The sequence below is a fragment of the Eleutherodactylus coqui genome, chromosome 9 (assembly GCF_035609145.1).
Source record: "Eleutherodactylus coqui strain aEleCoq1 chromosome 9, aEleCoq1.hap1, whole genome shotgun sequence".
NCBI classification, from domain to species: Eukaryota; Metazoa; Chordata; class Amphibia; order Anura; family Eleutherodactylidae; genus Eleutherodactylus; species Eleutherodactylus coqui.
Genome location: NC_089845.1, coordinates 115,157,484 through 115,173,039, shown reverse-complemented (window position 1 = coordinate 115,173,039; position 15,556 = coordinate 115,157,484). Strand labels below are relative to the sequence as shown.

The following is a 15,556-nucleotide window of genomic DNA, read 5'->3' as shown; positions in this document are numbered from 1 at the left end:
ATGTAGAGAACAGAAGACGTAAAAAAAACTATATTATATATATATATATATATATATATATAAAAATCAAAAAATAAAAACAAATCAGAAAAAAAGCATATGTATCATTATTTGGTTATAATAAGTGAGAATAGATGATACAAAAAGGCTGCATAGAAGGTCAGACCTACTTGAAACTTGCCCAGTGATAAGATCTCATCTCCAAGAAGCGGCAGACCACCATGCCCAGTAAGATGCCACCTCCGTTACACAGGAGGATATCCAGAATAACTTGGTCCCACCAGCACTCAGCAAAATTAGGAAGGAGGTGCATAAAGAACAGCTGAATGAACAGGAAAGAGGGAACAGGTTACAAGAGGTAAGTCAAAGAACATTTTGCACAGGTCCGCAACATGTGTCTACATCTTCTGGGATGTCACCCATCAGCATAACGGGGTCATCCGACTTACTGTCAAGAACTTATGGCTGACCGCAGGAACAAGAGGAGCTTGTGGCCCTGTCTAAAGTCCCAGTGTAAAAGTTCTTTTACACCTGAACATTCCTCCGAACAGTTGTTCACCCGCCAATTGGGCCCTGTAAAAAGGACCAATGATTTGCCAACAAACCAGCGGACACGGCTCATTGGTGAATGGTTCGGTTTCAGAAAGCATCAGACTGCTCGCTGATTGGCTATACATCTCCCAATGTAAACAGGGAAGGCGTACAGCCAGCCTATAGGGGACGACCGATCGCACCGATTCTCGGCCTACGTAATAGACTTTTATAAAAGAGTGCCAATCAACATGTATGTCAATCAGCGCTTGTTAGAATGGGTCCAGTCTAAAAGGGCCTCAGATCCGGATTCATGCCCATGTCACCATGAAATACAAATCACCATACGGTTTCATTGCAATATAACTTTGGCTCCGTAGAATGGTGGGAGCTTTAAAACAGTCCTAGTACTCATCACATACCCAGAGAGACGAGCGGGAGTGTAAAGCATACTAGAGAAACATGCCAGGCTGTACTAATCTGTCACATCGTCTGCCCGACAAACAAATGTTGTTGTCAAAGTGCAATGACTCAATCACAGGTCTTTTACCTCGATCTCTGATCTTAAAATGAGTATTCCTGTTATAGGTCATTTGTCACTTATCCGCTCCATTCATTTCTATGGGGCAGGTAGACATAGCCGAGCACAACCCTCTGCTATGTGTTTGCACCATTGAAAGGAATGGAGCTGCTGCGGTGCATGTGTGATCAGAGGCTCCATTCCCCCACTACAGTACAGAAATGGGCTACTGCATCTTCAGCTGTGAAATGAAGGGGGAAGTGGGGGTCCCAGCAGTCAGACCCTAACCGATCTATCAATTTTCACCCACCCCACAATGTGTAAGTGCTGCAGAATTCTGTACATGAAATCTCACAGATATAGAAGTGCTGCAGACTGTTAAAAGGGGAAGGCCAGGAAACCTTCTAATAATGTCGTCCCCATTAAGTAACTGGAGCGATGCAAACGGGAAGATTCTGCGGTTTAATCGCCAAGCACTTACTTCTGTCAGCTCCCAAGTGATGCTAATAGTCCAGCATAGGCCATAGCTGCGGATCAGTAAGGCCTTCATGGCCCAGCCCCAGAAGTGGCCAAAAGCAAAGATATCAAAGTGACTAAGTATTCGTTCCCAGGTGATTACATGGCAATTAATGGCATACTCCTGTACAAAGGAGAAGAGAAAAAAACGTTATAAAGAGAACTTAAAAAAACAAATCAAACTTTTTTCATGAAAATATTTCAGCAATAGAGATGAGCGAGCGTACTCGGAAAAGCACTACTCGCTCGAGTAATTTGCTTTATCCGAGTATCGCTGTGCTCGGGTCTGAAGATTCGGGTGCCGGCACGGAGCGGGGAGCTGCAGGGGAGAGCGGGGAGGAACGGAGGGGAGATCTTTCTCTCCCTCTCTCCCGCCCGCTCTCCCCTGCTCCCCGCTGCGACTCACCTGTCAGCCGCAGCGGCACCCGAATCTTCAGGGACGAGCACAGCGATACTCGGATAAAGCAAATTACTCGAGCGAGTAGTGCTTTTCCGAGTACGCTCGCTCATCTCTATTCAGCAACCAAAGTAGTCTGTGATCTCCGAGATCCTCGGTCATCTCTACAACCAAATAGAATTCCTCTACCAACAAGACATGCGCTTCTGCCACGTGGAAACGGATGAGCCTTTGCCCCCTTATCCCAGAGTTTCCTAACTAGCCACCATATTCAGCATTATGCCTCGTTCTAGGAGGGCGGCATAAACTAGTGTCAGAGACCCCGACGGCAGAAAATGGGGTTTCTAAACCAGACACTATGTTTAAAAGTGTAACTGTGCGGTCCCAAGATTTGAGACATGTCATAGGTATATGTCAAAAGTATAGATTACTGGGGGTCCAGCTGCAGAGACCCCCCCCCCCACCCATTGCTAGAAAAAGTCTGCTTAAAGGGGTTGTCTGACCTCTTTCCTACTGATGACCTATCCTCTTCATAGGCCATCAGTAGTTGATAGACGGGGGTCTGCTCCATCGGATTCTTGTTCATCAGCTGATTGTCCGGCCTGCTGTAGGTGCAACGGGATGGATGTTGTCATTAGCCATCAGCACAGAAATTGCGTGTGCCGGCTTCACTCCCATTGGAATCAATGGGAGAACCGCGCTGCTCCCCCATTGCAGGGCGGCTCCCCCATTGCTTGCAATGTTAGTGAAGCCGGCACACGCAATATGTGTCTGGACAGCTAATGATGTCTGGCCTGCTGCACTAGACTGCAGGATGGATTATCAGTTTATGGAAAGGGGTCCCAAGCGGCGGACCCCCAGCCATCAACTACTAGTGATCTATCCAAGATATAGGTCATCATTAAAAACAGAGGGGAGTCAACCCCTTTAAGTACTTGGAAAAGCACTGTCACTGCTTACCAGCTGAAGATGGGCTCAATACAAAGTTTATGGGCCTGACTTCAGCAGTGACAACTCAGGGACAATCGCTTCAGCGGCCTCATTTTAGTGATTGGGGGAAGTGCTGGTTCTGATTGGTTCTCGAGCGCCGCGGCTCAACCAATCATAGCCATCGCATTGAATGGCTGTGATTGGTTCATCGAGAGCTGCAATGATTGGCTCTTGAGCGCCACGGCTCAGCCAATCAGAGCCAGCGCTTCCTGAAGGCAGGATTTTTGACCAAGAACTGCTGGCTGAAGACTACAAACAAGTGCAGCGGAACTGCTGGAGGAGAGGTGCAGCGGAGCGGACAGCACCTGTTAGGTAATGTATGGTTTGTATTTTTGGATGCAGCTAGGGCTTATTTTTAGGGACAAACAGTAGGACTTCCTATTGTAAAACTTGCATCGCACCGCATGAAAAACACGATTTCATGCAATGCAACACAAAGGAAGGCTCCATAGTTAAACATGGGCTACAAAGATAGATAATGTAAGGGAACCCATTGGAAAGCAAGGGCTTCAAATACATGCGATCTGTAGCGCTGTCACATCGTGAGAAAAATGCATGATTTTGTGGCTCATGTGAAAGCGGCCTAAGATGTCAAAGGTTTTCAGAAAGCACAGTTACAATAAAAAGGGAATCAGTCAGTAGCATAAAATAAACTCATAGGGCAGGACCGGAGGAGGTCGGGGATGTGCTTTTTATACTCCTCTGGCTCACTAGATTCCTTTCTGCATTGTTGTCTATAGGAGACTGTGCACACAGCCTGCAGAGATATGTCCGCTGCACGATTACTTTCAGGGGTGACAGCACAGAAACAGAGGACCCAGGTAAGAATGAAGTATATCCCCGGACTCCTCCGGACCTACCCTATGAGCATCATAACCAGGGGGTGACAGGTTCCTCTTAAGAGGCAAGAGTCATAGACACATCATTTAAGCATTATTACCAGAAGCTACAGTGTGGCCAGATTCATACAGGCCTTTATTACCTACGATTGATGCATTCATAACTAGAGATGAGCGAACGTACTCGGATAAGCACTACTCATCCGAGTAATGTGCCTTATCCGAGTATCGCTGTGCTCGTCCCTGAAGATTCGGGTGCCGCTGCGGCTGACAGGTGAGTCGCAGCGGGGAGCGGGGCAGAGCGGGCGGGAGAGAAGGAGAGAAAGATCTCCCCTCCGTTCCTCCCCGCTCTCCCCTGCAGCTCCCCACTCTGCAGCGCGTCCCGAATCTTTCAGGACGAGCGGGGAGGTACTCGGATAAAGCACATTACTCGGACGAGTAGTGCTTATCCGAGTACGTTCGCTCATCTCTATTCATAACACATTACTATGAATGACACATATAGAACGAGGATTTCCTACCATAATATCAGCTTCTCTCGTTGCGTAACGCAGGTTTGGATCCAGCCAGTACATTACAGATTTCACCTGCTCAAAGTTCAGGAAGAGCAGAAATACTAAAAACAGGAAATAAAGGACGCTGAGGCCTAGAAGGCAAAATGAGAAAAAAAACTATTAAAATTGTGGTCTTCCAAAAGTTAAAATATATTCACTATTTAAAAGAGTAATTGCATTTTTGCTAAACTTATTTGACATATCATAGCGGCATGTCAGAAGTTTTGATCAGTGGGGCTCTCGGTGTCGAGATCGCTGAAATGAAGGGGCAGAAGTACTGAGGAGTGTTTTACCCTATGGGCTGCTGAAGATGGGCTCATAGAAATCTATGAGCCCCTTCTCAGCTGCCGCAGAATGACAATCACAGCCGAAGGGGAACAGCGCTTGAGTGAGTGCTTCTGCCAGAGCCTTTCAGTGATCAGTGGGGGTCTCAGCACCTGGACTCCATTGATCAAAACCTCTGACGGGTCATTATGACTTGTCAAAAGTTTAGTAAAAGTGCCGTTACACTTAGTGAATCTCTGAAACCCCTTATAGACGTTTACTAGAGATGACCGAGCATACTCGCTAAGGGCAATTACTCGAGCGAGCATTGCCCTTAGCGAGTACCTGCCCGCTCGGAAGAAAAGATTCGGCTGACGGCGGCGGGGGAGAGTGGGGAGGAACAGAGAGGTGATCTCTCTCTCCCCCCGCTCCCCCTTGCTCACTGCCGCAACTCACCTCTCACCCGTGCCGGCACCAGAACCTTTGCTCCCGAGCGGGCAGGTACTCGCTAAGGACAATGCTCGATCGAGCAATTGTCCTTAGCGAGTATGCTTGCTCATCTCTAACGTTTAGCCATTAAAAGAACATTTATTCACTATCCTGTGGATCCTATATAATGATTGCTGGATGACTGATCGCTGGGACACCCGCTGATCCAAAAACAACATACACAAAATTTCTGTTCCATTCACTTCCATGGGAGCAGAGGGAGAATGATGTGCTCAGTAGTCTCTCACCATCTCATAATGGTATAATGCTAAAAAAAAATGATATATATTTTTTTAAACACTTATAGTTGCTTTTTTTTTTTAATTAGTTAATGTACGCTAAAATAAAGTACAGGAACGGGTTCCTCATTTTGTTTCAGACGTTTTGATATACAATATGTATGGTTTTGGATTACAGGGCGCATACGGCGATGGTTTTGTTTGGCGTTGGCTTTGGGTTCTTTTCTTTTTTTGTGTGTAAATTTTTATTTTATTCTGTAAGTTGTTTTTTTTAACTTATTTATGTAACTATTTTTTTACCATATATGTCCCCCATACAAGACCTCTGGTGGACATTCACATGATTTTTTTTCTTTTATTACACATTTTTCCACTGTAGCTGAGGCATCCATAGCAGTCCCCTGTAGTGACAATAGTCAGTAACAAAGCTAATCAGGGTCTGCTAGGACCCTGCAGTTCTGCTTGTAACAGGGGGCTCCCGGTGACTACGTGATCGCCAGCTCATGCAGTGGAAGAAACACTTCAACTTTTACTTCTCAGTACATAGCACTCATTAAACGCTATGTATCCGGGAAAGAAGATGGCAGAGGCAGATTCTCCCTTCTCCTCCAGGTCCTCAGCTGTGACTAACAATCAGAGATTGGAGCTGCAGGAAGATAATTTGCATATTCCCTGTGCATTCTGGGAAGATCAAAGAATCACTGTAAGCAGGAAGATTGCCAGGATTAGCCTGGTCTAGCTGCTCGGAAGACATCGTCAGACCGTGCACCTAACGGCGCTAAGGTTGTATACTTAGTGATTTCTTATAGGTTATATATCTTCACTACAATTCTTGACTTTTAGAAGTTTGGAAGTGGACATCAACTGACAACATGGAAAAGGAGAGAAGCCATGTGGTGAGCTGCAACGTATGCAATATGTTTACAGACCTACCAGAGGAAAACGCAAACTTCACCTGCCAGAAATGCAAGCTTGTGTCTCTACTGGAGGAAAAGGTGCAGAGTCTTCAGGAGAGAATAGCTACATTGAAACTCATTAAGGAAGGTGAGGATTTCCTTGACAGAGCAGAAGAAAGTCTTCAAAATGTTGAAGGAAAAGAAATGTCCAGTGTACCTGCAGAAGCCGAGGAATGGAAGCATGTGACCCAAAGAAGCAGGAGGATCAGGAGTCAGTCAGCACCCATACTGCTCGGGGACCAGTACAAGGTTCTCATGCGGGGGGGGCTGCTACTGGTTCCTGAGCAGAAGCAGAAAGAGGTACAGCAAGAAATGACTCTACCGACAAAGAACAGAACAGAGGAAAAAGGGATACTGCAAGAAATGACTCTACCCACAAAGAACAGAGCAGAGGAGAAAGAGGTACATCTAGAAATGACTCTACCCACAAAGAACAGAACAGAGGAAAAAGGGATACTGCAAGAAATGACTCTACCCACAAAGAACAGAACAGAGGAAAAAGAGATACAGCAAGAAATGACTCTACCCACAAAGAACAGAGCAGAGGAAAAAGAGGTACATCTAGAAATGACTCTACCCACAAAGAACAGAGCAGAGGAAAAAGAGGTACAACAAGAAATGACTCTACCCACAAAGAACAGAGCAGAGGAAAAAGAGGTACAACAAGAAATGACTCTACCCACAAAGAACAGAGCAGAGGAAAAAGAGGTACAACAAGAAATGACTCTACCCACAAAGAACAGAGCAGAGGAAAAAGAGGTACAACAAGAAATGACTCTACCCACAAAGAACAGAGCAGAGGAAAAAGAGGTACAACAAGAAATGACTCTACCCACAAAGAACAGAGCAGAGGAAAAAGAGGTACAACAAGAAATGACTCTACCCACAAAGAACAGAGCAGAGGAAAAAGAGGTACAACAAGAAATGACTCTACCCACAAAGAACAGAGCAGAGGAAAAAGAGGTACAACAAGAAATGACTCTACCCACAAAGAACAGAGCAGAGGAAAAAGAGGTACAACAAGAAATGACTCTACCCACAAAGAACAGAGCAGAGGAAAAAGAGGTACAACAAGAAATGACTCTACCCACAAAGAACAGAGCAGAGGAGAAAGAGGTACAGCAAGAAATGACTCTACCCACAAAGTATTGAGAAGTAAGCGCACAGAGTCCTCTTGAATAGAGAAAACGATGTGCTGCTGTGAAGAAAAGGAGAGTGGTGGCTGTGGGGGATTCCCTATTGAGAGGAACAGAGGCCACTGTCTGCAGACCTGATACCTCATGAGAGGTGTGCTGCCTTCCTGGTGCACACATCAAAGATGTGTCTGATAGGCTGTCAAAACTCTTCAGTCCTACAGATCACCACCTATTCCTACTAATACATGCAGGGACCAATGACACTGCAAAAAAGGACCTTGCAACTATCTGCAGAGACTTTGAAGACCTCGGAAAGAAGATGAAGGAACTAGGAGTACAAGTAGTCCTCTCATCCATCCTCCCAGTGGATGGCCATAGAATAAGAAGATGGAACAGGATTCTAGAGGTGAACAACTGGCTATGTCAATGGTGCTGTCAGCAAAAAAATTGGATTTCTAGACCATGGAGTGAATTACCTATATGATGGACTGCTCGCTAGAGACAGGCTGCACCTTACAAACACAGGTAAGCATATATTTGGTGGGCGCCTTGCTTCACTCATTAGGAGAGCTTTACACTAAAACAATAAGGGAAGGGAAGTGAAAGGCCAGGTAAAAATATACAGCTAATTAATACATTTGAGAACCTTGCTATTAGAAGTGCAAAGAAAGAACAAAGACAAATAATTCAGTAGGCAAGTAGAGGAGCAAGAGACACCGATCACAAACTAAAATGTTTTTATACAAATGCAAAGAGCATGGGAAATAAACAAGGAGAATCACGGAAACTTGGTGGAATGATACACATGTTTGGAATACAAGGCTTGAAGGATACGACTTATTTATAAGAAACAGACCTAAAAAAAGTGAAGGAGGTGTTGTGTTGTTTGTTAGGAAAAGATTAATCTCCGCAGAGATTCAAGCTTCAGAGCATGGTAGTTCTGTAGAAACTGGGTAAGAATACAAGGAGAGAACATAAGAAAGGACACTTTTGTAGGCATTTACTATAGGTCACCTGTACAAGCAGAAGATATTGATGAACTCTTTCTACATCAGATGGCCAAGCTCTTAAAAAAGCATGACATAGTGATTAAGGGAGATTTTAACTATCCAGACATTTGTTTGGAATCTCTCTCAGGTAAAAGTAATGGATCCAACAAATTCTTATCCGCTCTTGCTGACAACTTTATCTTCCAAAAGGTAGAAAAGAAAACAAGGGGATCTGCTATCTTGGACCTAATTCTTACCAACAGGGAGGAAATGGTTAAGGAAGTAAGGGGGGCTGGGACCTTAGGAGGCAGTGATCATGTGATCCTTGAATTTTGGATAAAAAGGGGAGGAAGACCTGAGAAAACTCAGACCTCAAGGTTGGATTTTAGAAAGGCAGATTTTAATGAACTCAGAAAGAGGATAAGAAGAATCCAATGGCTGGATGTTCTTAGAGACAGAAATGTCCAAGAAGGTTGGAAATATTACGAAATGAGATTCTCAAAGCACAATCGTTAACAATCCCTAAAAGAAGGAAGAATGGGAAGCATTTAAAGAGACCAGGATGGATGAACGCAGAACTTGCTCACATGTTAAAAAGGAAGAAAAATATGTTTATCTAACGGAAAGAGGGGGGAATATCTAAAGAAGAATATAATGCGATCTGCAGAAACTGTAGGGCAAGTGTCGGAAAGGCTAAAGCTGATAATGAATTACGGCTTGCAACAGAGGCCAAAAGCAATAAAAAGGATTTGGAGGGGGGGGGGGGGTATGTCAAAAGCAAAAAGAAAAGTCAAAGATGCTATTGCATGCTATTTACAAGATGAAAATGGTGAATTGGTTAAGAATGATGTTCAAAAGGCCAAACGTTTAAATTTCTATTTTGGATCTGTTTTCTCTCAGAAAGTAGATGGAACATGAACTGATCTTCCCTGTGCTATTGGGGGAATAAAAGAATGCAGACAATCTATAAGCAGAGAGATGGTGAGGGAACACTTAGCTGACTTAAATGAATTCAAGTTTCAAGGTCCAGATGAATTACATCCTAGGATACTAAAAGAAGCAGTGGAGGTAATTGCTGAACCACTTTCCATAATCTTTGAAAATTTCTGGAGAACAGGAAAAGTCCCGGAAGATTGGAAAGGGGTAAATGTTGTCCCTATCTCCAAAAAAGGGAAGAAGGTGGATCCAGGAAACTACAGGCCTGTGAGCCTAACTTCTTCACAGGGAAACATATTTGAAAAAAATATTAAACAGCATATATGCAAGTACTTGGATGAAAATAGAGTAATTAACCAGAGCCAGCATGGGTTTGTAACAAACACGTTATCCCAGACGAATCTAATTTCTTTCTATGACAGAATCACCGACTGGGTTGATCAGGGAAATGCAGTGGATATAGTATATCTTGACTTTAGTAAAGCATTTGACAAAGTATCTCATACTATCCTTCTTGAAAAAAAATAACCGAATATGGGACTGACAAGGCAACTGTAAGGTGGATTCACAACTGGCTGAGTGATCGTACTCGAAGAGTGGTCATAATTGCTGCACATCCAAGTGAAAGAATGTCTCAAGTGGGGTACCACAAGGCTTTGTCCTAGGCCCAGTGTTATTCAACATTTTTATAAATGATCTGGAGAAGGGAATTGATGGGAAACTGATCAAATTTGCTGACGACACAAAGCTATGAGGGATAGCTAACACTATAGAAGAGAGGGAGAGTATTAAAAAAAAATCTAGAAAAGCTTGCACAGTGGGCAGCGACTAACAGAATGGTATTTAACAAGGAGAAATGCAAAGTCCTACATCTGGGCAAGAAAAATGCACAAACAGAATGGGAAGAATTGGGCATATGTGAAAAAGACTTGAGTATACTAATGGATCATAGACTGAACATGAGTCAACAATGTGATGCAGCATCCAAAAAGGCAAACACAATGCTGAGATGTATTAAGAGAAGCATAGAGTCTACATCATGTGAGGTAATTATCTCCCTCTACTCTTCCTTAGTTAGACCTCATCTTCAATACTGTGTCCAGTTCTGGGAACCCCACTTTAAAAAAAGACATAGACAAACTGGAGCCAGTTCAGAGAAGAGTTACCAAGATGGTGAGCGGTGTGCAAATCATGTCCTATGAGGAATGGTTAAAGGATCTGGGAATGTTTAGCTTGCAGAAAATAAGACTGAGAGGAGACTAAATAGCTGTCTACAAATATCTGAAGGGCTGTCACACTGCAGAGGGATCAGCCCTATTCTCATTTGTACAAGGAAAGACTAGAAGCAATGGGAGGAAACTGAAAGGGAGGAGACACAGAATAGATATTAGAAAAAAACTTTCTGACAGTGAGGGTGATCAATGAGTGGAACAGGTTACCATGGGAGGTGGCGAGTTCTCCTTCAATGGAAGTGTTCAAACAAAGGCTGGACAAATATGTGTCTGGGATGATTCAGTGAATCCTGCACTGAGCAGGGGGTTGGCCCCGATGACCCTGGAGGTCCCTTTCAACTCTACCATTCTATAATATATTTCTATGAACCGAGAACCCGACCTGCTCCTGCTTGATTGCATGAGCAGAGGTTTTAAATCCGCGCCCATACATCTACTATTGGCTTAAAGTCTATTGGGATTAAAGTCCTTAAAGGGTTATATTGAATGGGATGGCTGCATTTCCCTTGCAGTGTCTGTTGGACCCGCGCAGATTATAAATTCCTGGCATATCACATCACCAATCTAGATTAAACATTGCACCAGGTATTTCAAGTATGCATTATTACGCATTATCATGTTTATTGTAAACCTGAGGCCTGCTTTAACCAAACTTACTAAACACCTATTGAATTTCGGGCCAGGCAAAGTCTTTCATGGAGCGGAAACTTCCAGGCTGACTCAGGCTTCACTTCATACATAATCACTCCTGTGGTTAAGGTTAAACATGTTGTTGAGTGGTTGGTGGGATACTGTAACGCTACGACAACGTTCAATAAAGGAGTTCTTCATCTTGGGAGATGCCACAGTTCATCTAGAACAGCTGTGTGAATTATCCGTGGACTGTAGGGTCAGTCGGAGAGACGTCCTTTATTAAAGCAAATATGTGCTCATGGGTAAATAGTCCTGAGAAGTAACTTACCAAACACCATCCTCCATAGTGCAGGGTGCGGCCGGGTGAAGGGACCTGCAAAAAGGGCAGGAAAAACTCTTGAGAATACACATCATAGACCGCTCTGCAAGCTTCAAGGGCCGTCAAAGGTTCAACGCCCAGTCTATATAGCAAAGCTGAGAAGCGAGCTGCAGAAAGAAAGAAACATCCAGCCTATTGTCCGAACTAAGCTTTGTTAACTTCACATTTTTTGACTCTATTTAATGTATATACTCGAGTATAAGCCTAGCTTTTCTGTAGATTTTTTTGTGCTGAAAAAGCCCCCCTCAGCTTATACTCGAGTCAGGGAAGGCTTAAAAAGAAAAAACTCCATACTCACCTCCCAGCCGGCGTCTGTGTCTCTGGCGGTGGTACGGCAGGCTGCTTGAATTCTCTCCGCTGTCATCCCCCCCATCCTCTTTGCTCGGCTGTGTCATCCCCCGCCGTGAGCGCTGTGTAAGTAAGAGCTGTGATTGGATCGAGCGCTGGCCAATCACAGCCGGTACTTGATCATTCACAGCCAATCCAGCTGTTTTAGAATTCTCCCTGCTCGGCTTTCAAATCCCCTGATGCCAGTGCTGTGTAAGTAAGCTCTGTGATTGGATTGAGCGCCAGCTGTGATTGGCTGGCGCTGAATCCAATCGCAGCGCTTACTTACACAGCACTGACAGAGCCAAGCAAAGTGGACGGCGGGGGATGACAGCAGGGAGGATTCAAGCAGCTTGTCGCACAGACACAGACGCCGGCTGGGAGGTGAGCATGGATTTTTTTTTTTTTACCTAGTATATACTCGAGTATAGCTCGGCTTATACTCGAGTCGATAAGTTTCCCCAGTTTTTTGTGGGGAAACTTATTGTCTCGGCTTATACTCGGGTCGGCTAATACTCGAGTATATACGGTACATAAAAAGGTGTGCTGCGGGTCCCACAGGAAAGCAGAAGATTTGAAAAAAAAAAAAAATTCTCTATGTAATGTCCTCATGCCGAGGCGGGGCTCCCGCCCATGGAACCTGACCCGCATATGGATATGAGGCCTTAATCTCACCTTCTTACATGCAAGATGTGGCAGAAGAGTAGGACAGAATGAAGGATACATTACCATTGGGGAAGGCCAAGACACTAATGATTAGGAAGAAGAAGACGACGGACAGCATTCCCCTCCATATATTGTCTTCTGGGCTTGTGTCTTCCCTAGAACACAAACAAAAGTTAGAGCGACCGCTGACATTCCATCTTAATGGAGAATTCATCAGCTCTCCAGTGCAGGAAAGAACCATTTGGGGCATATTTTTTTAATCGAGCCATTATTCCTCCTAGAAATGGATGAATAAATTTGCCGTTTTTGCCTCCCCTGCTAATACACTCCTATGATAGAAGTGGTCTGGGACTGGGGGGCATCTCAAGAAGTTATTTTCAGATTCCAAAAGTCAGTCAGAAATTTGGGCTTTTTGATCTTTGTATTTTTTAGTTGAATAATACGAACATCCCAAGGCTTCAAGATTTTTGACTATTTTTTTCACAATTTTATACTTTTAAAAAGTGCTTCCAAACTTTTGTTTGGTGCTGTAGGTGGTTTGAAAAATTGCTGCCTAAAGGAGTCTTTCCAAGATTGTCTTATCTGTGTCTGATCAGTGGTGGGGTGGAGGGGTGGCCTCACTGCAGAAACTTTCACCAGTCCCGAGAGTGGGGGGGGGGGGGGGGGGTCCTCATGACCTCGTCCCCTCCTCCCTGTACTCCTTGCAACCTGATATCCAGATATAGTGACAGCAGCTCAAATCCAGGTGCAATAAAAGAATTTTCTTTATTCCATCAGTAAAATCTGCAACGTTTCGGCCATTGCAATGGCCTTTCTCAAGCATACATTCTTATCAACTAACCCCCCTTATATACTAAAAACATGGGTCATGCTGAACTGGTCAACGCGAAACGTTGCAGATTTTACTGATGGAATAAAGGAAATTCTTTTATTGCACCTGGATTGGAGCTGCTGTCACCATATCTGGATATCACGTTGCATCTGGGAAGATAGTGGTCCATCTTCTGTTCGTGACTGTGCAGCCCCAAAGCCTCCCCTTGAGAGGGTATTTTCCCCCTTTTAGTGCTGTTGGTTATCTACTACAACATACGGTTACGCAATATGTACTCCTTGCAGTGAGGAGACTGAATGGAGCATCAGCCGAGAATGCATGGTGCTGCTTCATTATTCTTGATTGAGACAACCAAGTGCTTGTACTCGGCCATTTCTGTCAGTCCCATTGAAGATGAATGGAACGCGTCACCGCGCACGCGAAATTGCTGATCCATTTAATCTCCTCCTCACTGGAGGAGAGGTGGGCACGAGACCCCCGCTCTCAGGATTGGTGGTGGTCTCTACAGTGAGGACCCCACTGATCAGACTATTATCACCTATCATATGGATGGGCAATAAAAGTCAGTCTTGGGAAGACCACCCTAAAGGAGTATTCCCATCTTGACTTCTATGGTACATCCGCAGGATAACTGCTTGCGCCCGCATATTCTACCCAGTTTTGCGGGTTTCTGTGCGAGCAAATACACCGATTTCCTGTGCATTCCCGCTGGCCCGTTCTTTTTAATGGCCTATTGCGGTGCGTAATATGCACCAAGTATCTCACGCCGTGTATTTTTTCCACACATTGATAGAACATTGCGAGAAAAAATATGTACGAACCCATGGGTTGTATTCACTGTACACTGCACGTGCAATACGTGTGAACGAGCCTGTACCATTCTGCTCATCACGTGTCCCTACACCGTCTGATCCTGGCAATGTGACACCCCCGACTGGTAACGCCCACTTGTCAATTTATGTATACATTTCTTGAAGGAATAACAGAGTGGTAAGACATGTTGCTCCAGAATTGTTATTTCATGAAGGATACAATTATTTACTAAAGCCGACATGTCCGGAGGGGCCGGTCCTCTTTAAGTGACAGTATGAAAGTCTCTACTGTAAAGTCTACTTATTAGTCCGTTACATACTTGCATGGATTACAGCGTTCCTGGTCAGTTACAAGCCAAATCAAGCAGTGTAAGCCTATCAACGGAATCAGGAAAAAGGTCATTCGGGCTCTATAATAACATAATGCTGCTATTACTAACTTGCGTCATTACCAGTACAGCCGTACAATATATGGCTAAAAGTATGTGCACCCCTGAGCTCACACCTTGTTGGGCATCCCATTCTAAAATCCTGGGGCAGGAAGAGTATCATCCCTCCTTAAGGAGAGCACCTAGGAGGTGAGGGAGGAGACTTAGAAGGCCATGCATGCTCCTCTGGGTAATATGCAAATAAGGGAGATGGAACAATACCTCGGCAGCGCCACCTATTGGATGGTAGCATTGCTGCAAATTAAAGTCATATGCTTTATACAAGTCTTTATAACAATGATTGGGAATTGACCAAAAGCCAGAAAACCATACACAGACAGCTGTTTTGGGGGTTTTGCCCGCGGTGTGGCTTTCAGGCGCGTTAGAGGATCGGCAAGCATTGCACATCGTGCAATAGGTTCTACCGTCCCACTGAAAACAACAGGTGATGCGTTCCGAGGAAGGCGATACAATTTTTTTCCTGCACCGCTCATGTATACGACTTACTTCAAAAGAATACGGTTCATATTCGCACGGGTTTTGTGAGTCTCGCAACGCACCAAACTCGCGCGAGATACTCAACTGTGTGAAACCGGCCTAAAACTCTATTCACAAAGGTGAATTTTCCACACAAATTCTGTCAAATTCCGAGCTGGACAGAAAAAACATTAAACGAAATCTACTCATTTGAAAAAAGTTAATTTATACGAGTGGTTTTTCTCTCAGACTGATCGTTAGAGACTTCAAAAACCGCACAGCAATCGCATAATATGAGATTTGATGCAAGTGTGATGCATTTTTGATGCATCTTGCTACGGAGACAACACAGAGAAAAAAAAGGAGGTGCAGAGCAGTGAAAAAGAAGGGTGCCTACCCACTAGTGATTTTTTT

General features: G+C 44.3%; 1 protein-coding gene across 1 annotated transcript in view; it reads right to left on the bottom strand.

Moving 5' to 3' along the window:
• The window catches only part of PTDSS1 (phosphatidylserine synthase 1), an 80,770-nt gene that overhangs the window by 30,431 nt on the left and 34,783 nt on the right, over positions 1-15,556 (bottom strand). The window contains exons 4-8 of the mRNA XM_066578365.1: positions 12,657-12,748; positions 11,550-11,594; positions 4,315-4,439; positions 1,533-1,691; positions 171-322 (exon numbers count right to left, since the gene is read on the bottom strand). Coding sequence (XP_066434462.1) covers positions 171-322; positions 1,533-1,691; positions 4,315-4,439; positions 11,550-11,594; positions 12,657-12,748 — 573 coding nt within the window. The remainder of the gene's footprint in view (positions 1-170; positions 323-1,532; positions 1,692-4,314; positions 4,440-11,549; positions 11,595-12,656; positions 12,749-15,556) is intronic.